This window comes from Ranitomeya imitator, chromosome 3 (assembly GCF_032444005.1).
Source record: "Ranitomeya imitator isolate aRanImi1 chromosome 3, aRanImi1.pri, whole genome shotgun sequence".
NCBI lineage: Eukaryota > Metazoa > Chordata > Amphibia > Anura > Dendrobatidae > Ranitomeya > Ranitomeya imitator.
The window spans coordinates 209,003,437-209,026,497 of NC_091284.1; the positions used below are offsets into that span (position 1 = coordinate 209,003,437).

Consider the following 23,061-nt stretch of genomic DNA (forward strand, 5'->3'; position numbering starts at 1 on the left):
ATAATATACTGAATGTGTGTGTGTATGTCCGGAATTGGCATCTGCACCGTCGTAGCTACAGCCACAAAATTTTGCACAGTCACACGTCTGGACCCCGAGAGCGTCATAGGCTATGTTGTGAGGCAAAATTTTAACCCCGCGCGTTCCAATTGACCAAACAATTTTGCCCCTATCTACATAATGGGGAATAAGTGAAAGGAAAAGTGTTGGAGGCAAATTGACAGCTGCCAGATGTGAACAAGGGGGACTTATAGAATGAGAGCGATGGTGCCAAGAGTATATACCGTACAGTTGCTAAGGTGGGGCCGGATACTCACCACACACGGGGATATGAACACACACACACAAAATGCGCCACACACTACCACGTGCTTGAACACATATACCACCCTCAGCACACATTTCACCACACATACACCAACCTCGCCACATAAAAGTCGAAACACAAAAGTCGCCGCTCAAAACTCGCCATGCGCAAACCACGCCACGTGCAAAACTAGGCTCACGCAAAACTCGCCACACATGCAAAACACACCTAATGGAAAACTCGCCACACGTGGAAAAATTGCCACATGCACAAAAGTTGCAACACATGCAAAAGTTGCCTCACACAAAACTTGCACATACTCAAAACTCACCACACATAAAACTCGCCATGCGCAAAACTCGCCATGCGCAAAACTTGCTTCACACAACTTCCTACACTAACCTGTCACATGCAACTCGACACAGTCGCTACATGCATGTCGCCACACGCAACTCAACACACACAACTTGACACATGAAACTAGCCCTAAAACACACACAAGTCTGGTATTATCCTTCAAAAATAAAAATCTGATTAATAAGCAGACAATCTACAAGAGCAACAAATGTACCATATAGGAAATACGGCAGCTGTCAGTCACATGACCTGTCTATTATGTGTATGTGTGAGCTAATATATACTGCCAGGGGGGAGGGCTTCCTGTTGGCTGGGGATTTATCAGGCTGCCAATTTAGCTTACAAATACTGAGGTAAAAATACTGAGCAAATAACGTGTGAACGAGGTCTAATACAGGAGGAGATGACACAGATATATATTATATACAGGAGGAGATGACACACAGGTATATACTATATACAGGGGAGATGACACATATATACTATATACAGGGAAGATGACACAGGTATATTCTATATACAGGAGATGACATACAGGTATATACTATATACAGGAGGAGATGACACACACGTATATACTATATATAGGAGCAGATGACACACAGGTATATACTATATACAGGAGGAGATGACACACAGGTATATACTATATACAGGAGATGAAAACTTACAGGTACACACTATATACAGGAGGAGATGACACACGTATATACTATATACAGGAGGAGATGACATACAGGTGTATACTATATAAAAGAGGAGATGACACATAGGTATATACAATATACAGGAGGAGATGACATACAGCAGGTATATACTATTTACAGGGGAGATGACATACAGGTATATACTATATACAGGAGATGACATACAGGTGTATACTATATATAAGGGAGATGACAAACATGTATATACTGAGGGGAAAATGAGAGGTTTGATGAAAATGGGTGTGAGGTGAAAATGAAAAGGTGTGAGGGAAAATAGTGGAGTGATAGGAAAATGACAGATGTGAGGTCGAAATGACAAGTGTTAGGGGGGAATGAGAGGAGTGAGGGGGAAAATGAGAGGCGTGATGGGAAAATGAGAGGCGTGATGGGAAAATAAGAGACGTGAGGTGCTATAACTAACCACAGATATTTACTATGCCCAGGCAACGCCGGGCTCTTCAGCTAGTAAATATATATATATATATATATATATATATATATATATATATATATATATATATATATATATATATATATATATATATATATATCTTTATATTTTATAGAGAGATGGCAGGATAACTGATAATTCATCTGTCGGCTTCTGTAAAATCTTTGCAGAACCTGACAGGATAGGAGACATGGTTTACATACAGCAGTTCTCTCTATGTAAAAGCTCATGTTAAAATCGCATTGTAAAACACAACTGTAAACCTTGTTTTAATACCAAATAAATAAATAAATATATATATATATATATATATATATATATATATATATATATATATATATATATATATGTGTGTGTGTGTGTATATACATACATACATACATACATACATACATACATACATACATACATATATATTAAAGCCGGTATGCAGAACAGTTAGATTTATATGTCAGTGTCTAATACTGTGAATAGTATGTGTGTGTAAAATGTGTAAAATTTGGGACCTGTATGTATTTACTAAAAGAATATTCACGGAATTAACTGGCGTGGGCTCCCGTGCAGAGGGGGAAATCCAGTGACTGAGGGCAGATAATAATAGCCTAGAAAGGGACCATGGTTATTGCCTTTACCCTGGCTAAAAACATCTGCCCCCAGCCACCCCAGAAAAGGCTTGTCTCTAAGATGCGCCAATTCCGGCACTTAGCCTCTCTCTTCCCTCTTCCCTGTAGCAGTGGCATATGGGGTAATAAGGGGTTAATGTCACCTTTGTAATGTAAGGTGACATTAAGCCTGTCTTAGTAATGGAGAGGTGTCAATAGGACAACTATCCATTACTAATCCTAAAGTTTGTAAAGGGTTAAAATCAGCAAGGGATAAAATAATTATTTCCTTCACTGTATCTAGAAACATTAAAGAGAGGGGCGCAATAGCTCATTTACCAAAATAACAATTAGTTTACTGTAAGGTAAAATTCTCACCTTTACACTTTGTGAGTATGCACAATACATATATTAAGTATTATAGGAGGGCTGCAGATGGCACAGGACCCGCAAAGGATCTTCACGAAATTCCGGATAGGATATTCAAGATGCCGACATTTCCGCGCTCTTCCAAAATCAGGCAAAGGAATCAGAGTTCAGAAGAATTGCATACTTTATTCAGGGCTATAAAACTATGCGTTTCGTGGATGTCCAGGCCACTTCCTCAGATCCATTGAACAAATGGTTCAAAATTTAATGCCAATTAAGTTCGTAACATATCTTTATGGGAGTAAAAGTTACATTTTCCTATACAGAACTGAAAACCTCTGTTTTCCTTCACACAATCATGGTGTTAGTGGGAATATCCAACATAAAAAAGCAGCAAATGTTATAAAGCAAAAAAACAAACACTTCTTACCTGCTCAGTGTCAGCCCAGTCCCTGTTTTGTTAAGTAGCGACTAGCATGTGACCGCTGCCAGCCTGTGAGTGCACCCTACTATTGGCATCACGGCTCTGATGTTTTGTAGCTTTTGCTGCAGTTTTCATTTAGTAATTTTTATTTATATTATAGCTATTCTACTTGTTAACATTTTTTTTCTTTTTTAAAAGTAACTTTTAAATGACGACATGACGATTATTTAAAAGTCCTAAAATTACAGCTCTGTAGTAAATCCGCCTTCAGTAAGCACTTCCACAGGCATTGTCTGCTTTCCTTCTAAATCCTCTTCCTCGTTGGCTGTGGAATGACTGACGGGTAGGATTTAGCTTAGTTGGGGCTTATCGTGACTAATTTCCCAATGCCTATAGAGTAGTGGGAAAGTTTCCTGGTACAGCAAGCTGCCTAAGGCTTGGTTTCTGTATATCTGTTGTTAGCCAGAATTTTCAAGCCTGAGCCAAACCCAACAGATGCAAAGTTGTGAACATTGTGTGTTGGTCCTACATCCATAGACTGATCGAGCAAAACACCCGATGTTCCTTATCTCTGGGAATGATTTCATACGAATCAATGGTATTAATTTCTACAACAGTTTCCCTTCATTCTAGAGGGAATAAACACTGGATGCCCCGAGAAGTGAGGTATAACCTTAGGCAGCCAGCCCATAGGGGTAAGAGGGGAAGATGTTGAGTGATGTGGAGTAGGTAAAAAATAATCAATGCTTCTTACAAGAACTAAAGAATAAATGTACAGTAGCATGGAAAAGTTTGGGTACCCTTGTCAAATTTACTGTTATGTGATCGGTTAGACAAGTTTAAGATGAAATAATCTCTAAAAGGCCTAAAGTTTAATATGACACATTTCCTTTTGTATTTTAAACAAAAAATCTTTTACATTTTAAAAAAGGAAAATGGGCCGAGGCAAAAGTTTTGGCACTCTGCATGGTCGCTACCTAGTAGCACCCCCTTTTGAAAGTATCACAGCTTGTAAACACTTTTTGCAACCAGCCAAGAGTCTTTCATGTCTTGTTTGAGGGATTTTTAGCCATTCTTTCTTGGAAAAATCTTTCAGTTCAATTCTACACTGCTATTTTGATGTACAGCCACAGATTTTCAATGATGTTAAGATCATGGGACTGTGAGGGCCATTGTAAAACCTTCAGCTTGTGCCTTTTGAGGCAGTCTATTGTGAATTTTGATGCGGGTTTAGTATCATTTTCCATTTGTAGATGCCATCCTCTTTTCAACTTTGGCATTTTTTTTTACAGATGGTGTTATGTTAGCATCAACAATTTGGACTATAAGACACACCGGACCATAATAAGACGCACCCCAAATTTTCAGAAGGAAAATAGGGAAAAAATATAATGTCAAATGGGGGTCTGTCTTAGTCTGAATTCAGCTTACCAGGGGGTGATCAGCACATGTGGAGGAGTGGTCACAGGGGTTGTTCGGTGGTCCAGGCTGGTGCGATGGCCTCTGGGGAAATCCCATCCCATGCTGGTGCGGCACTGGTGCTCTGTGTTGCGGTGGTGGTGCTCTGTGGTGCTCCCCTGTGGGGTAGCGGCGGTGATGAGATCTCATTGCCGAGATCTGAATCTGAGCATGCGCCGGCCCCAGAGGCCACCACGTCGCAGCACTGGATCTGCGGGGGCCTCCGGGCTTTCACGAAATGCCAGCGGAGCCCCATTGCCGAACAGAGTATCACCACTGCCCCACAGCCGCACCAGCCTGGGAAGGGAGGCTACATGGCACTGCAGCGTCGGACCAGGATCACTGCATAGTATTTGTAAGTATATTCCCACCATAAGACGCACCCCCATTTCCCCCCAAAATGTTTTTGGGGAAAAAGTGTGTCTTATGGTCCGAAAAATACGGTAATTAAGGTTCCGAAGCCTTGGTCAAAGTTATCTGAGCACAAAAATCTCCAATGGTGCCCAAAATGTTTGCATTTGCCCATTTTCCTTTTTGTAATTTTTTCAACTAAAAAAAAATATAATTTTTTTTTACTAAAATAGAAAGTCTTCTTTAACCCCTTCACGACCTTTGACGCCACGTAGGCGTCATGAAAGTCGGTGCCAATCCGACCCATGACGCCTATGTGGCGTCATGGAAAGATCGCGTCCCTGCAGATCCGGTGAAAGGGTTAACTCCCATTTCACCCGATCTGCAGGGACAGGGGGAGTGGTAGTTTAGCCCAGGGGGGGTGGCTTCACCCCTTCGTGGCTACGATCGCTCTGATTGGCAGTTTCACTTTCAACAGCCAATCAGAGCGATTTGTAATATTTCACCTATTATAACTGGTGAAATATTACAATCCAGCCATGGCCGATGCTGAAATATCATCGGCCATGGCTGGAAATACTAATGTGCCCCCACCCCACCCCACCGATCGCCCCCCCAGCCCCCCGATCTGGCCGGTACACTGCTCCGGCTCCCCTCCATCCAGTGCTCCGCTCCCCCCCGTGCTCTTGTCCGCTCCCCCCGTGCTCCAATCACCCCCCCGTGCTCCAATCACCCCCCCTGCATTCCGATCCACCCCCCCTGCATTCCGATCCACCCCCCCGTGCTCCGTTCCACCCCCCCGTGCTCCGTTCCACCCCCCCGTGCTCCGTTCCAGCCCCCCCGTGCTCCGTTCCACGCCCCCCGTGCTCCGTTCCACGCCTGCCGCGCTCCGATTCCCCCCCCCCCCGTGGTCTCCCCCCACTCTATCATGCTTACCGATCCTGCCGGGGTCCCGTCCGTCTTCTCCCTGGGCGCCGCCATCTTCCAAAATGGCGGGCACATGCGCAGTGCGCCCGCCGAATCTGCCGGCCGGCAGATTCGTTCCAAAGTGCATTTTGATCACTGAGATAGATTATATCTCAGTGATCAAAATAAAAAAAATAATAAATGACCCCCCCACTTTGTCACCCCCATAGGTAGGGACAATAAAAAAAATAAAGACATTTTTTTAGGGTTAGGGGTAGGGTTAGGGTTTCGGTATGTGCACACGTATTCTGGTCCTCTGCGGATTTTTCCGCTGCGGATTTGATAAATCCGCAGTGCTAAACCGTTGCGGATTTATGGCGGATTTACCGCATTTTTTTCTGCGCATTTCACTGCGGTTTTACAATTGCGATTTTCTATTGGAGCAGTTGTAAAACCGCTGCGGAATCCGCACAAAGAAGTGACATGCTGCGGAATGTAAACCGCTGCGTTTCCGTGCAGTTTTTCCGCAGCACGTGTACAGCGATTTTTGTTTCCCATAGATTTACATTGAACTGTAAACTCATGGGAAACTGCTGCGGATCTGCAGCGTTTTCCGCAGTGTGCACATACCTTTAGAATTAGGCTATGTGCACACGGTGCGGATTTGGCTGCGGATTGGCCGCTGCAGGTTCGCAGCAGTATTCCATCAGGTTTACAGTACCATGTAAACATATGAAAAACCAAATCCGCTGTGCCCATGGTGCAGAAAATACCGCGCGGAAATGCTGCGTTGTATTTTCCGCAGCATGTCAATTCTTTGTGCGGATTCCGCGGCGTTTTACACCTGTTCCTCAATAGGAATCCGCAGGTGAAATCCGCACAAAAAACACTGGAAATCCGCGGAAAATCCGCAGGTAAAACGCAGTGCCTTTTACCCGCAGATTTTTCAAAAATGGTGCGGAAATATCTCACACGAATCCGCAACGTGGGCACATAGCCTTAGGGTTAGGGTTGGAATTAGGGTTGTGGTTAGGGTTGTGATTAGGGTTATGGCTACAGTTGGGATTAGGGTTAGGGGTGTGTTGGGGTTAGTGTTGGAGGTAGAATTGAGGGGTTACCACTGTTTAGGCACATCAGGGGTCTCCAAACGCAACATGGCGCCACCATTGATTCCAGCCAATCTCTTATTCAAAAAGTCAAATGGTGCTCCCTCACTTCCGAGCCCCAACGTGTGCCCAAACAGTGGTTTACCCCCACATATGGGGTATCAGTGTACTCAGGATAAACTGCGCAACAATTACTGGGGTCCAATTTCTCCTGTTACCCTTGTGAATCTAAAAAAATGCTTGCTAAAACATCATTTTTGTGGAAAGAAAAAAAATTTTTTATTTTCACGGCTCTGCGTTGTAAACGTCTGTGAAGCACTTGGGGGTTCAAAGTGCTCACCACATATCTAGATAAGTTCCTTGGGGGGTCTAGTTTCTAAAATGTGGTCACTTGTGGGGGGTTTCTACTGTTTAGGCACACCAGGGGCTCTGCAAACGCAATGTGACGCCCGCAGAGCATTCCATCAAAGTCTGCATTTCAAAAGTCACTACTTCCCTTCTGAGCCCCGACGTGTGCCCAAACAGTGGTTTACCCCCACACATGGGTTATCAGCGTACTCAGGAGAAACTGGACAACAACTATTGGGGTCCAATTTCTCCTGTTACCCTTGGGAAGATAAAAAATTCTGGGCTAAATAATTATTTTTGAGGAAAGAAAACGTATTTATTATTTTCACGGCTCTGCATTATAAACTTCTATGAAGCACTTGGGGGTTCAAAGTGCTCACCACACATCTAGATAAGTTCCTTTGGGGGTCTAGTTTCCAAAATGGGGTCACTTGTGGGGGGTTTCTACTGTTTAGGCACATCAGGGGCTCTGCAAACACAACGTGACACCCGCAGAGCATTCCATCAAAGTCTGCATTTCAAAACGTCACTACTTCACTTCCGAGCCTCAACGTGTGCCCAAACAGTGGTTTACCCCCACATATGGGGTATCACCATACTCCGGAGAAACTGGACAACAAATATTGGGGTCAAATTTCTCCTGTTACCCTTGGGAAAATTAAAAAATTCTGGGCTAAATAATTATTTTTGAGGAAAGAAAACGTATTTATTATTTTCACGGCTCTGCATTATAAACTTCTATGAAGCACTTGGGGGTTCAAAGTGCTCACCACACATCTAGATAAGTTCCTTTCAGGGTCTAGTTTCTAAAATGGTGTCATTTCTGGGGGATCTCCAATGTTTAGGCACACAGGGGCTCTCCAAACGTGACATGGTGTCCGCTAATGATTGGAGCTAATTTTCCATTTAAAAAGCCAAATGGCGTGCCATCCCTTCCGAGCCCTGCCGTGCGCCCAAACAGTGGTTTACCCCCAAATATCGGGTATCAGCGTACTCAGGACAAACTGGACAACAATATTTGGGGTCCAATTTCTCCTATTATCCTTGGCAAAATAGGAAATTCCAGGCTAAAAAATCATTTTTGAGGAAAGAAAAATTATTTTTTATTTTCATGGCTCTGCGTTATAAACTTCTGTGAAGCACCTGGGGGTTTAAAGTGCTCAATATGCATCTAGATAAGTTCCTTGGTGGGTCTAGTTTCCAAAATGGGGTCACTTGTGGGGGAGCTCCAATGTTTAGGCACACAGGGGCTCTCCAAACGTGACATGGTGTCCGCTAACAATTGGAGCTAATTTTCCATTCAAAAAGTCAAATGGCGCGCCTTCCCTTCCGAGCCCTGCCGAGTGCCCAAACAGTGGTTTACCCCCACATATGAGGTATCGGCGTACTCGGGAGAAATTGCCCAACAAATTTTGTGATCCATTTTATCCTACTGCCCATGTGAAAATGAAAAAATTGAGGCGAAAAGAATTTTTTTGTGAAAAAAAAGTACTTTTTCATTTTTACAGATCAATTTGTGAAGCACCTGAGGGTTTAAAGTGCTCACTAGGCATCTAAATAAGTTCCTTGGGGGGTCTAGTTTCCAAAATGGGGTCACTTGTGGGGGAGCGCCAATGTTTAGGCACACAGGGGCTATCCAAACGCGACATGGTGTCCGCTAACGATGGAAATAATTTTTCATTCAAAAAGTCAAATGGCGCTCCTTCCCTTCCGAGCCTTACCATGTGCCCAAACAGTGGTTTACCCCCACATGTGAGGTATTGGTGTACTCAGGAGAAATTGCCCAACACATTTTAGGATCCATTTTATCCTGTTGCCCATGTGAAAATGAAAAAATTGAGGCTAAAAGAATTTTTTTGTGAAAAAAAAAGTACTTTTTCATTTTTATGGATCAATTTGTGAAGCACCTGGGGGTTCAAAGTGCTCACTATGCATCTAGATAAGTTCCTTGGGGCGTCTAGTTTCCAAAATGGGGTCACTTGTGGGGGAGCTCCAATTTTTAGGCACACGGGTGCTCTCCAAACTTGACATGGTGTCCGCTAAAGAGTGGAGCCAATTTTTGATTCAAAAAATCAAATGGTGCTCCTTCCCTTCCAAGCCCTGCCGTGCGCCCAAACAGTGGTTTACCCCCACATATGAGGTATCGGCATACTCAGGACAAATTGGACAACAACTTTCGTGGTTCAGTTTCTCCTTTTACCATTGGGAAAATAAAAAAATTGTTGCTAAAAGATAATTTTTGTGACTAAAAAGTTAAATGTTCATTTTTTCCTTCCATGTTGCTTCTGCTGCTGTGAAGCACCTGAAGGGTTAAACTTCTTGAATGTGGTTTTCAGTACCTTGAGGGGTGCAGTTTTTAGAATGGTGTCACTTTTGGGTATTTTCAGCCATATAGACCCCTCAGACTGACTTCAAATGTGAGGTGGTCCCTAAAAAAAATGGTTTTGTAAATTTCGTTGTAAAAATGACAAATCGCTGGTCAAATTTTAACCCTTATAACTTCCTAACAAAAAAAAATTTTGTTTCCAAAATTGTGCTGATGTAAAGTAAACATGTGGGAAATGTTATTTATTAACTATTTTGTGTCACATATCTCTCTGGTTTAACAGAATAAAAATTCAAAATGTGAAAATTGCGAAATTTTCAAAATTTTCGCCAAATTTCCATTTTTATCACAAATAAACGCAGAATTTATTGACCTAAATTTACCACTAACATGAAGCCCAATATGTCACGAAAAAACAATCTCAGAACCGCTAGGATCCGTTGAAGCGTTCCTGTGTTATTACCTCATAAAGGGACACTGGTCAGAATTGCAAAAAACGGCAAGGTCTTTAAGGTCAAAATAGGCTGGGTCATGAAGGGGTTAAGTTTAGTCCTTTTAGAGTTCATATAAACTTCAACTTACTTAAAGGTATGTTTCCAAGTGACGTGCCGACAGCGCATTCGACTCAGCAGATCCCCGCTCCGTACAAAGCGCTGCTGGCTTTTGTACGTGCGGTGATTCCGCATGTATTCATTGAACACATGCGGATTCTCTGCATCCTTTACATAGAACGGTGCCATTTATCTTGTGGAGACTGTGCGTCTCCGCAACATAAATAGACATGCTGAGGTCTATAAAGTTGCGCCGCATGTGCGTACACGCAGGTTTGCCACCTGCGTTTTTATACGCATAGTGGATATGGGATTTCATAAAATCCCATGCACTATGCTGTAACATCTGGACGCTGCAGATTGGATGTTGCAGCTGTATGCAGCGTCCAATCCATAGCAAATACGCCATGTGAAAACATACCTTATCTGTTCACAATAACAGTAATTTTGACCAGGGGTGCCCAAGCTGTTACACGCCATTGTATTTGCTTTACTGGCAGAACATTTAATCAGAATGCTTAACGTTTACATAAAACACAAAAACACAAATTCTAAATACTTTCTTTTATTGAATAAGACAGCAGGGCTTAGTTGACGTGGTCATCGAGGAGTTAATGTTCTCCATACTCATTAAGGGTAGAACATTAGTCAAGAATTGCTAAATGTGTAATTGCACTGGTAATTCCCTGGTTAAAATATCTGGGGAGACTACTTAATTTGAGAGTGCGAGTCATGGTGACAGCTTTGTGAAGGAAGAGTCTGCGAGCATCACACTTAAACGGAGCAACTGCGCTCGCTACATTAATTCCCAGGTCTTGGTGGCACGTCTGATAAAACACCGCAGTAATTGGGAAACAATTGGAACTATTAATGCTTTTTTTATCTCCCATGTTTCTTAAAATGTGTAGACTATTAGCAAGTTTTTTTGTCTAACATGATCACTTCTGTGTTAAAGTTAATGTTTCTATTCCACGGTGTGGACCAGCTAATTGGATTAGAATTTTTCTATGTATGAGCAGGTGTGCTCTCTTGCGTGTTGTGAGAAGCAGCCTTGGTGTTTTGTATGTAGGGTTACAGTACTCTAGGAATCCCATGTACTGGACTCACACAGTAATGTCCTCAAGGCTACATTCACACTAATTTTTTAATCACTGGAACACTAAAGTACGTGTCATCTGTTTTATACAGATCACAACAAAACTTTGATGGGGTTGGATACACAAAACGATTAGAAAAGAACTTGCTCTGAGTCTCACAGATTCCTTTTTTAAACCTATGTTTGTTTAGATCAAATAAACTATGGATCAGTGTGCCGTATGAACAAAAAAAGTGAACAGCACTAGGACGTGTCACTCTATGGATCAATGTGCCGTCTGAGCAAAAAAAGTGAACAGCACTAGGACGTGTCACTCTATGGATCAATGTGCCATATGAACAAAAAAAGTGAACAGCACTAGGACGTGTCACTGTATGGATCAATGTGCCATATGAACAAAAAAGGGAACAGCACTAGGGCGTGTCACCCTATGGATCAATGTGCCGCGTGAGCAAAAAAAGTGAACAGCACTAGGACGTGTCACTCTAGGGATCAATGTGCCACATGAGCAAAAAAAAGTGAACAGCACTAGGACGTGTCACTCTATTGATCAATGTGCTGTCTGAGCAAAAAAAGCGGACAGCACTAGGATGTGTCACTCTATTGATCAATGTGCTGTCTGAGCAAAAAAAGCGGACAGCACTAGGATGTGTCACTCTATTGATCAATGTGCTGTCTGAGCAAAAAAAGCGGACAGCACTAGGATGTGTCACTCTATTGATCAATGTGCTGTCTGAGCAAAAAAAGCGGACAGCACTAGGATGTGTCTATGGATCAATGTGCTGTCTGAGCAAAAAAAGCGGACAGCACTAGGATGTGTCTATGGATCAATGTGCTGTCTGAGCAAAAAAAGCGGACAGCACTAGGATGTGTCACTCTATGGATCAATGTGCCATCTGAGTACAAAAGTGAACAGCACTAGGACGTGTCACTATATGGATCAATGTGCCGTATGAGAAAAATAAAGCAAACCACACTAGGACTTGTAAGTATAAATCAGTATGCTGTCTGAGCAAAAAAACGGATAGCACTAGGACATGTCACTCATTGAATCAGTGTGCTGTCTGAGCAAAAACAGTGGACAGCACTAGGATGTGTTTTTGTTGCCACTGGGTACATTCATACATCCGTGTTACTTCCTAGTGTGGTCCATTTTTTTTCTCATACACCACACTGACTCATAGAGCATCATCGATCCCTACACACATCTAGTTTAAAAATTGGTCTGTTACTGAGCAGGTACAACTCTCATTGTTTTGCGGATCACACTAGACCATTATTGTCTATGGAGATCCAAATAAAATGGATGAGACACAGATGCTTTCTACTGCAGAGCGCCATCTGAGTTTTATCCGTTTTTAACTCTCATTGGATAAAAAAAATATTCAGTCTACCGGTTTCAGTGGAAGAAAAAGAAAAACGAATGAGGAAAAAAGCATTGCTGCAACTAGGATGATACCCAAGATACAATCTGTCTCTCACTCAGATGATAACACTCGTGATAACACGGATGTATGAATGTAGTTTAAGGGTCCGTTTACATGAACCAAAAAGCGCTACAATACGACTGCCCAACAGTAAACCTTTACAGATCGGCAGTCGCTCAATAGCCTGTTTAAATAGGCAGACCAAACAAAATGATGCACACTGAGCGATCTGCAATAGATGGCTCAGTGCAGATGGGCTGCCATTGTTCTCAGCATCGTCTGTACATGGGACAATGCGCCGCTGAGAAAGATGATCTTTTGTGCTGCACAGAAGAACATTCCACCCGATGAATGCATGTTTTGCTTGTGATAGGTAGCTGATTACACTGAAAGATTGTGAAGCGATTTTCTTTAAAAAAAACAAAAAACCAAAAAAAAAACAGTCCTTCACAAGTATCGTACAATGTTAATGCAGCTTTTGTGTGGGATTAATGTGATCTCCTTTTACCACAATTGTCACAATACAGCCACAAAAAACGCATTGAAATAAAACCAAGCTTATGGTACCGTTACACTAAACGACCTGGCCGTGATCATTGGTGAGTCATTGTGTGGTCGCTGGGGAGCTATCACACAGACAGCTCTCTCCAGCCACCAACGATCAGGGGAAAGACTTCGGCATCGTTGAAACTGTCTTCAACGATGGTAACCAGGGTAAACATCGGGTTACTAAGCGCAGGGCCGCGCTTAGTAACCCGATATTTACCCTGGTTACCATTGTAAAAGTAAAAGAAAAAAAAAACCACTATACTCACATTCCAATGTCTGTCACGTCCCCCGCCGTCAGCTTCCAGCACTGACTGTGTCAGCGCCGGCCGTAAAGCAGAGCACAGCGGTGACGTCACCGCTGTGCTCTGCTTTACGGCCGGCGCTGACAGTCAGTGCAGGGAAGCTGACGCCAGGGGACGTGACAGACATCGGAATGTGAGTGTTTTTTTTTTTTTACTTTTACAATGGTAACAGGGTAAATATCGGGTTACTAAGCGCGGCCCTGCGCTTAGTAACCCGATGTTTACCCTGGTTACAAGTGAACACATCGTTGGATCGGCGTCACACATGCCAATCCAGCGATGACAGCGGGTGATCAGCGACCAAAAAAAGGTCCTGATCATTCCCCAGCGACCAACGATCTCCCAGCAGGTCCTGATCGTTGGTCGCTGTCACACATAACGAGATCGTTAGCGGGATCCTTGCAACGTCACAAAAAGCATGAAGTTGCAACGATATCCTTAACGATATCGTTATGTGTAAAGGTACCTTAAGTCGTTCAAATGCAGATGATGAAATCTGAGACACATAGTTTTAAAATTCTGCAATTTTTTTTTTTCACTTATTATGTTGGTATGCTGTGGATCTGTGGAAAATCCCCAGATGAATGTCTGTACCAGAAAATTTGTACATATAATCATACCCTAACCCCTTAGCAACCGCCGATACGCCTTTTAACGGCGGCCGCTAAGGGTACTTAAACCACTGCGCCGTTAATTAACGGCGCTGTGGAAAAAGTGAATAGCGCCCCCCAGTGTCGAATTTTCTCCGGGGTCTCGACTGCCGGGGGTAGCCGAGACCCCAGAGAACATGATTCAGGGGGTTTTTAACCCACCCCGCATTTGCGATCGCCGGTAATTAACCGTTTACCGGCGATCGCAAAAAAAAGCGATCTCTTTTTAATTTCTCTGTCCTCCGATGTGATCGCACATCGGAGGACAGAGAAAAGGGGTCCCAGGTAGCCCCCCAATACTCACCTATCTCCCCCGATGCTCCTCGTGTCTCCCGGTGGGCGCCGCGAGAATCTTTGGGGTCGCGGCTGCCGGGGGTAGCCGAGACCCCAAAGAGCATGATCGGGGTCGGTTTTACCGACCCCTGTTTTGCGATCGCCGGTAATTAACTGTTTACCGGCGATCGCAAAAAAAAAAAAAAGTAAAGTGTAATTCTCTGTCCTCTGATGTGATCGCACATCAGAGGACAGAGAAATAGGGGGATTCGGGGACCCTGCCATACTCACCTGTGTCCCTGGATCCTCTTGCTGCTCCTCCTGGCCGCCGGCAGAAGAAAATGGCGGGCGCATGCGCAGTGCGCCCGCCATCTGTCTCCATCTGCCGGCCGGCAGGAGAAGAGCAGTTGGGGCTAAAATTAGGGGTAGGGGTAGGGTTAGGGGTAGGGCTAGGGTAGGGGTAGGGCTAGGGTTGGGGCTAAATTTAGGGTTAGGGTTGGGGCTAAATTTAGGGTTATGCTTCTTTCACACTTACGTCGGTACGGGGCCGTCGCAATGCGTCGGCCCGACATACCGACGCACGTTGTGAAAATTGTGCACAACGTGGGCAGCAGCTGTAGTTTTTCAACGCATCCGCTGCCCAATCTATGTCCTGGGGAGGAGGGGGCGGAGTTACGGCCACGCATGCGCGGTCAGAAATGGCGGATGCGACGTACAAAAAAACGTTTCATTGAACGTTTTTTTGTGCCGACGGTCCGCCAAAACACAACTGATCCAGTGCACGACGGACGCGACGTGTGGCCATCCGTCACGATCCGTCGGCAATACAAGTCTATGGGCAAAAAACGCATCCTGCGGGCACATTTGCAGGATCCGTTTCTTGTCCAAATCGACGGATTGCGACGGAATACCAAACGACGCAAGTGTGAAAGTAGCCTTAGGGTTGGGGCTAAAGTTAGGGCTAGGGTTGGGGCTAAAATTAGGGTTAGAGCTGGGATTAGGGTTAGGGTTTGGATTAGGGTTGGTATTCGGGTTAGGGTTGGCATTAGGGTTACGCTTGGGATTAGGGTTAGGTTTGGGATTAGGGTTAAGGTTAGGGTTGTGATTAGGGGTGTATTGGGATTAGGGTTAGATTTGAGGTTAGGGTTGAGATTAGGATTAGGGGTGTGTTGGATTTAGGGTTTTGATTAGGGTTATGGTTAGGGTTAACATTAGGGTTGTTTTGGGGTAAGGGTTGTGATTATGGTTAGGGTTAGTGATTAGGATTATGGATCAGGTTGGGATTAGGGTTAGGGGTGTGTTGGGGTTAGGGTTGGAGCTAGAATTGGGGGGTTTCCACTGTTTAGGTACATCAGGGGGTCTCCAAACACGACAGCCAATTTTGCGCTCAAAAAGTCAAATGGTACTCCCTCCCTTCTGAGCTCTGCCGTGCGCCCAAACAGTGGGTTACCCCCACATATGGGGCATCAGCGTACTCGGGATAAATTGGACAACAACTTCTGGGGTCCAATTTCTCTTGTTACCCTTGTGAAAATAAAAACTTGGGGGCTACAATATCTTTTTTGTGAAAAAAAAGAAAAATTTATTTTCACGACTCTGCATTCTAAACTTCTGTGAAGCACTTGGGCATTCAAAGTTCTCACCACACATCTAGATAAGTTCCTTGGGGGGTCTAGTTTCCAAAATGGGGTCACTTGTGGAGGGTTTCTACTGGTTAGGTACATCAGGGGCTCTGCAAATGCAACATAATGCCCACAGACCATTCTATCAAAGTCTGCATTCCAAAACGGCGCTCCTTCCTTCCAAGCTCTGCCGTGCGCCCAAACAGTGGTTTACCCCCACATATGGGGTACCAGCATACTCAGGACAAATTGGAAAACAACTTTTGGGGTCCAATTTCTCTTGTTACCCTTGTGAAAATAAAAACTTGGGGGCTAAAAAATCTTTTTTGTGGGAAAAAAAAATATTTTTTATTTTCACGGCTCTGCATTATAAACTTCTGTGAAGCACTTGGGCATTCAAGGTTCTCACCACACAACTAGATAAGTTCCATGGGGGGTCTAGTTTCCAAAATGGGGTCACTTGTGGGGGATTTCTACTGTTTAGGCACATCAGGGGCTCTCCAAACGCGACATGGCGTCCGATCTCAATTCCAGCCAATTCTACATTGAAAAAGTAAAACGGCACTCTTTCTCTTCCAAGCTCTGTGGTGTGCCCAAACAGTGGTTTACCCTCACATATGGGGTATCGACGTATTCAGGAGATATCGCACAACAAATTTAGTGGTCTAATTTCTCCTGTTACCCTTGTGAAAATAAGAATTTGTGGGTGAAAAGATCATTTTTGTGTAAACAAAAGCGATTTTTTATTTTCACGGCTCTACGTTATAAACTTCTGTGAAGCACTTGGGGGTTCAAAGTGCTCACCACACATCTAGATAAGTTCCTTAAGGGGTCTAGTTTCCAAAATGGTGTCACTTATGGGGAGTTTCCACATCAGGGGCTCTCAAAACGTGACATGGCGTCCAATCTCAATTCCAGCCAATTCTGCATTGAAAAAGTCAAACGGCGCTCCTTCACTTCCAAGTTCTGCGGTGCGCCCAAAAAGTGGTTTACCCCCACATATGGGGTATTGGCGTATTCAGGAGAAATTGCATAACAAAATTTATGGTTACATTTCTGTTTTTACACTTGTGAAAATGGTTCTGAATTAAGATGTTTGCAAAAAAAAGTTAAATGTTCATTTTTTCCTTCCACATTGTTTCAGTTCCTGTGAAGCACGTAAAGGGTTAATAAACTTCTTGAATGTGGTTTTGAGAACCTTGAGGGGTGTAGTTTTTAGAATGGTGTCACACTTCATTATTTTCTATCATATAGACCCCTCAAAATGACTTCAAATGTGATGTGGTCCCTAAAAAAAAAATGGTGTTGTAAAAATGAGAAATTGCTGGTCAACTTTTAACCCTTATAACTCCCTAACAAAAAAAAAATTTTGTTTCCAAAATTGTGCTGATGTAAAGTAGACATGTGGGAAATGTTATTTATTAACTATTTTTCGTGACATATCTCTCTGATTTAAGGGCATAAAAATACAAAGTTTGAAAATTGCAAAATGTTAAAAATTTTCGCCATATTTCCGTTTTTTTCATAAATAATCGCAAGTAATATCGAAGAAATGTTACCACTAACATGAAGTACAATATGTCACGAAAAAACAATCTCAGAATCAGCGGGATCCGTTGAAGCGTTCCAGAGTTATAACCTCATAAAGTGACAGTGGTCAGAATTGCAAAAATTGGCTCGGTCATTAAGTACCAAATTGGCTCTGTCACTAAGGGGTTAATGGTATGTGCACATAATGTTTTAGGGTCAGGTGGGTCCGCTCTGAAACCCTTCACATTTTTTTCTGCAACTTTTTAGAGCAATGGAACACATTTGCACAAAAACTTGGCAATTTTTTTTTAACTTCTTCACAACGGATGAAGTATGTATGTTATCGGTCGTGCCGCTGCCTTTGTTGCGGATTCTGGCACTGAGCCCACATCTTTCCCATCAATTGGTGGCTGATTTAATCAGCCATCAAGTGCCCCTAACAGCTGCGGATGGATCTGAGATCCACTTACGGCTGTTAAGTTAAATGCCGCTGTCAATCACGGACAGCCTTTTGGGCCCCTGTCACGGGATCTCAGGGTGCTGATGAGCTGTCATAACAGCCGAGGGTCTGCAGATACCCCCATGCCTGTTATTATGAATTTGCTGTTATAGATTGTGATTTTTACTAGACGATCGAACGATCAAAGCTTCAAGTTTCCTAAGAGGACTAAAATAAAAAGTAAAAAAAAAATAAAAAATACACATGTTCAAATCACCCCTCCCTTTTGCCCCATTAAAAATAAAACAGTTGAAAAATATACATTTGATATCCCTGCGATCAGAAATGTTCCATTTGGTAAAATACAAGGTAAATTAAACTGATTGATAAACAGTGTATCGAGAGAAAAAAATCATGACACCAGAATTCCGGGGTTTTTTGGTTGTATTGGATCTACCCCAAAATTGTATCAATAAAAACGTCAGCTAAAGCCACAAAAAATAAGCCCTCCGCAAGCCCCCGATCCTGAAAAAAAAAAAAAAAAAAAAGTTTCAGGTCTCGGAAAATGGTGACAAACACAAAAACATTTTTTCATACAAATTTTTTTCACCACTTAATAAATAAGGAAGTGTACATGTTTGGTATCTGCATACTTGTACTGACCTGGGGAATAATATTTTGCCAGGTCAGTTTTATCATTTAGTGAACATGGTAAATAAAAAGATAAATAAATATATATAAATATATTGCAATTTCACTGCACTTGGAATTTTTTTTCCATTTTCTGTACACTATGTGGTAAAACCAGTTATGTCATTCAAAAGTAGAACTCATCCTGCAAAAAACAAGCCCTCACATGGCCATATGGACGAAAACAATTGAAAAGTATATGGCTATTTGAAAAAAGATGGAGGAAATAAACGAAAGCGAAAAAACGGAAAATCGCTGGGGGTGAAGGGGTAGAGTCGCAAATGATGAATCGTCCAAAAACTTTTGGAAACCCCAAAACCTCACGCAAAATAACAATAATTTAAAAAAAAAACACATGAAATTGATTTTTGAAAAAAAAAAAAACAAATTCAAAGAAGAATAATGCGCAAATGAAAAACTCTAAAATCTAAAAAAAAATATAAGGTGCAAATGTAATAGCTAATTTGGCTTTTTGTCCCTGTTGTATGCTACCCTTAGATTGGTGCACTATGGCTGTACGGAGCAGATTAAGGCGCTGAGCCCGCTCTATACAGCACAGGTACCGGCTGTATTACAGAGCCAGCACGTGAAAGTAACTGATGCAAGTGAAGCTGGCTCCAGTTATATTTTTAACCTCTTAAATGCCATTATTAAGTGTGCAAGTAGCATTTAAAAGGCATAAAGATGGTGGTCGGCCAGTTGCAATGACTTTTGAAGGCCTCCATATCTGCCATGTGACATCTCCTATGAAGCCCTGCCTGTTGTATTGCATAGGAGATTAAGAAATCATAGGTCCTTGTCCCCTGAGGGAACTAATTAAAAATGTAATATTCATTAAAAAAATTAAAAAGTGAAAAAAAGTTTAAATCTGCCTCTCTTTTCTTAAACGTAAATGGTGAAATGTAAATGATTTATAAACAGAACTCCAAATTTGCTGTTGCTGTACAGGAGCTGATGGGGAGGAAGAGGAAGAGGGAACTCGGCTCCTCCCCCTCCAATCTGCATAGAATCTTATAAGCAGCAACTACCATAATAATAATAATAATAATCTTTATTTTTATATAGCGCTAACATATTCCGCAGCGCTTTACAGTTTGCACACATTATCATCACTGTCCCCGATGGGCTCACAATCTAGAATTCCTATCAGTATGTCTTTGGAATGTGGGAGGAAACCGGAGTGCCCGGAGGAAACCCACGCAAACACGGAGAGAACATACAAACTCTTTGCATCTCCTATTTTAGTAGTGGAATAATCTGACATCACTGAATACAGATATTACTGGTGAATTGAGAATTTTGAGCATGAATGATCCTGGCTGAGAAAGAAGCAGATTTCTCTGATAAGATATAGTACAAAGTTGCTTACTGATGTGTACTATTGATTTATGAAATAAAAATCAAAATAACGTTTACACTTTAAAGATGTTTTTTTTGTGGAAGTGCTTTAGGCAAGTCTCAAAACAATCAAAATCATTGTTCAGACTTTACTCAATTAAAAAAAAGTTATTTGGAAATATTTTTGACAATCTTTTTTAAAGTAATTATTTGTTAAAGTGGCTCTTTTTCTTCTCTTACATAAGCGTGTCGTGTTAACTGTCTGATGGCTCTTGTTATATCATCAGTTTTTGTTTTTTGTTTTTTTTAGTCACATTAATCAGAAAACTCAGTTTGAGAATCCAGTCCTAGAAGCTAAAAGAAGGAAACAGCTTGGCCAGCTGAGCTTGCCGCCATCCGAGGGAGCATTAATTCCAGGTACAGTATGCTTTTCCTTCGTAGTTAGTAACGTAGGAATATTATATTTACAGTTCTATTGATCGTTCTGTTTTCTTCCCACTTCAGAGCCGGACAAGTCTCCGTTTACCAGGGATCCAGCCCTTCTAAAGGGAGCAATACTGCGTACATCCCTTAAGAAAAGCTCCATGGGGTTCGGCTTTACCATCATTGGAGGGGACAGACCAGATGAGTTTCTTCAGGTCAAAAATGTCTTGAAAGACGGCCCAGCTGCACAAGATGGCAAAATTGCTCCAGGTACGACACGCAAACCACAAACTTGCTGTACCCAATCAAAGAAGCAAAATATGTCCTTGCTTCTGCAATTATTCTATTTTTCTGCCGCGAGCCTGACATTTTATCAATCTGTTATTATTCATTATTTAGGGCAAATGTCCCATTATGGCCATCAATACAACTTATCTGATCAATGATTCATCATAATGGACGTGGATAAATATAGCTGAACCAGAACTATTGCTGAGTGTACATCGTATGGAGGGGACCATTGGGGCATGCTAGACCGATGGGGGAATAAAGCGCTTCTGTAAATTTGAAATATAAAATGGACACCAAACTCTTGTTAAAAGCCAAATTCAACATAACTTAATCTGTCAGGCATCGAGATATGGCTCGTCCTTGTATTCCCTGTGAATTAACAGTTATGGAGCAAGGTTTCTTAGAACTCTGGGTTCCTCTGCTGCTGCTGTGTTATACCTCCTGGTAGTGAATGAATAAATTGACAATTGGGTGTTGCTGTTGCTTATATCAATGTAGGGAGTCTCTTCTCATTATAACGCAGTTAAGAATAGACACAGGAGTAGGATCAGGTATTACCAATATAATATAATCAAAATTTAATGATCTTATACCCAAATGAGATAAAGAATAGTAAACCAATCCACCACTTGTATCAATGGGAAAGTAGTGAGACCACTACAAAAATGGAGAAGAACATACACCAAGTATGGATCAAGCCAGAAAAGAAAAACGGATATCAGGGAATATATAGAATAAATCACTTTTATTATGTGCAACAAGCGGTAACCAACATTTATATATATTTAATATTAAAATATGTATACTCATAAAATACGCTTTTTTTTAAATATGTATACGTGCACATGTCAAAAGACATATAACAAATAATTCGTACTAGGCAGGTCAAATGATAAATAATAACTGGACACCCCACAAAGAATTAGTAAGTATAAAAATAGTATGGTAAAATGGATAAAAAATATATACGGTATATAGAAAAAATATATAAAAGATGTATATCTGAAAACCAGGAAGATATATATATATATATATATATATATATATATATATATATATATATATATATATATATATATATATATATATATATGTATATATATATATATATATATATATATGTGTAAGCACAGAAAACACAAGTGTTATAACAATTAAGGTGAAAAAATGTGTGATAAATATATGTAAAAGGAAAATAGAAGATATATATATATATATATATATATGTATCACAGATTATAAATAACCTCTCAGTTCATGTGATATAAATCATGTACTGTGATACTAATGAAAAGTGCTATGTGCTGGTAATAAGGTGCTGTTGGCATGTAAAGTGTGCACAGTAAAGATCAAAAAAAGTGCCATGTGCTATTATATATTAAATCTGGTTTTTGTAAGTACCCAGCGAGGTCTCCTTCAATGATAAGGAAACAGCTTAACAGGTATATAATCCAAGATTACTTACACATAAACAGGTGAGGTGTGTATATCCAGGATCGCCAGTATGGGACCGTGTGCACCCCTTTTTTCACCTTAATTGTTATAACACTTATTTTTTTTAAAAAGCGTATTTTATGAGTATACATATACATATTTTAATATTAAATATAAATAAAAATGTTGGTTACCGCTTGTTGCACATAATAAAAGTGATTTATTCTATATATTCCCTCATTATAACTCAGTCCAAAGAATGAAGATCATTCCGTACTTAAAGGGCATCTTGCAGTAGGATCAACCTTCCTAAGCCGTCTATATGTGCACATAGGTGAAAGGAAGCTGATTAAAATGATACTTTGATATCTGAGATCCGATGTCTTATTTCAAAGAAATGCACATGTTTCTTAATATGTAAATGAGCTGTTAAGATTTATGGGCCGGACACCGATCTCATTGAGAATCTGCCTCCAGAGCTTATTTTATATGAAAGGGGAAGTTACACGTCTGCTCTCCTGTTCTCACTGCAGAGTTGTGTGTGATTATAACTGACACATCTGTAGGTTCCCCTAAGCTTCAGCTTTTGTGTCACTTCATGGAGCCAGTGTTCTAATACAGCAGAGCTGTAAGAGTTACAGCTGCGAAAGAGTTTGTAATGAGACGTAGTTCACTTCTGCTGTTTTATGTTAACTACGTGTCTTACACTGGTAATGCCGCCTTTCATGTAACAT

General features: G+C 41.6%; 1 protein-coding gene across 3 annotated transcripts in view; it reads left to right on the forward strand.

Moving 5' to 3' along the window:
• Positions 1-23,061, forward strand: part of MAGI3 (membrane associated guanylate kinase, WW and PDZ domain containing 3) — a 372,638-nt gene that overhangs the window by 262,413 nt on the left and 87,164 nt on the right. For all 3 annotated transcript variants that reach the window (XM_069761755.1, XM_069761757.1, XM_069761756.1), the window contains exons 8-9: positions 20,490-20,596; positions 20,684-20,872. In XM_069761755.1, the coding sequence (XP_069617856.1) occupies positions 20,490-20,596; positions 20,684-20,872 (296 nt within the window). The remainder of the gene's footprint in view (positions 1-20,489; positions 20,597-20,683; positions 20,873-23,061) is intronic.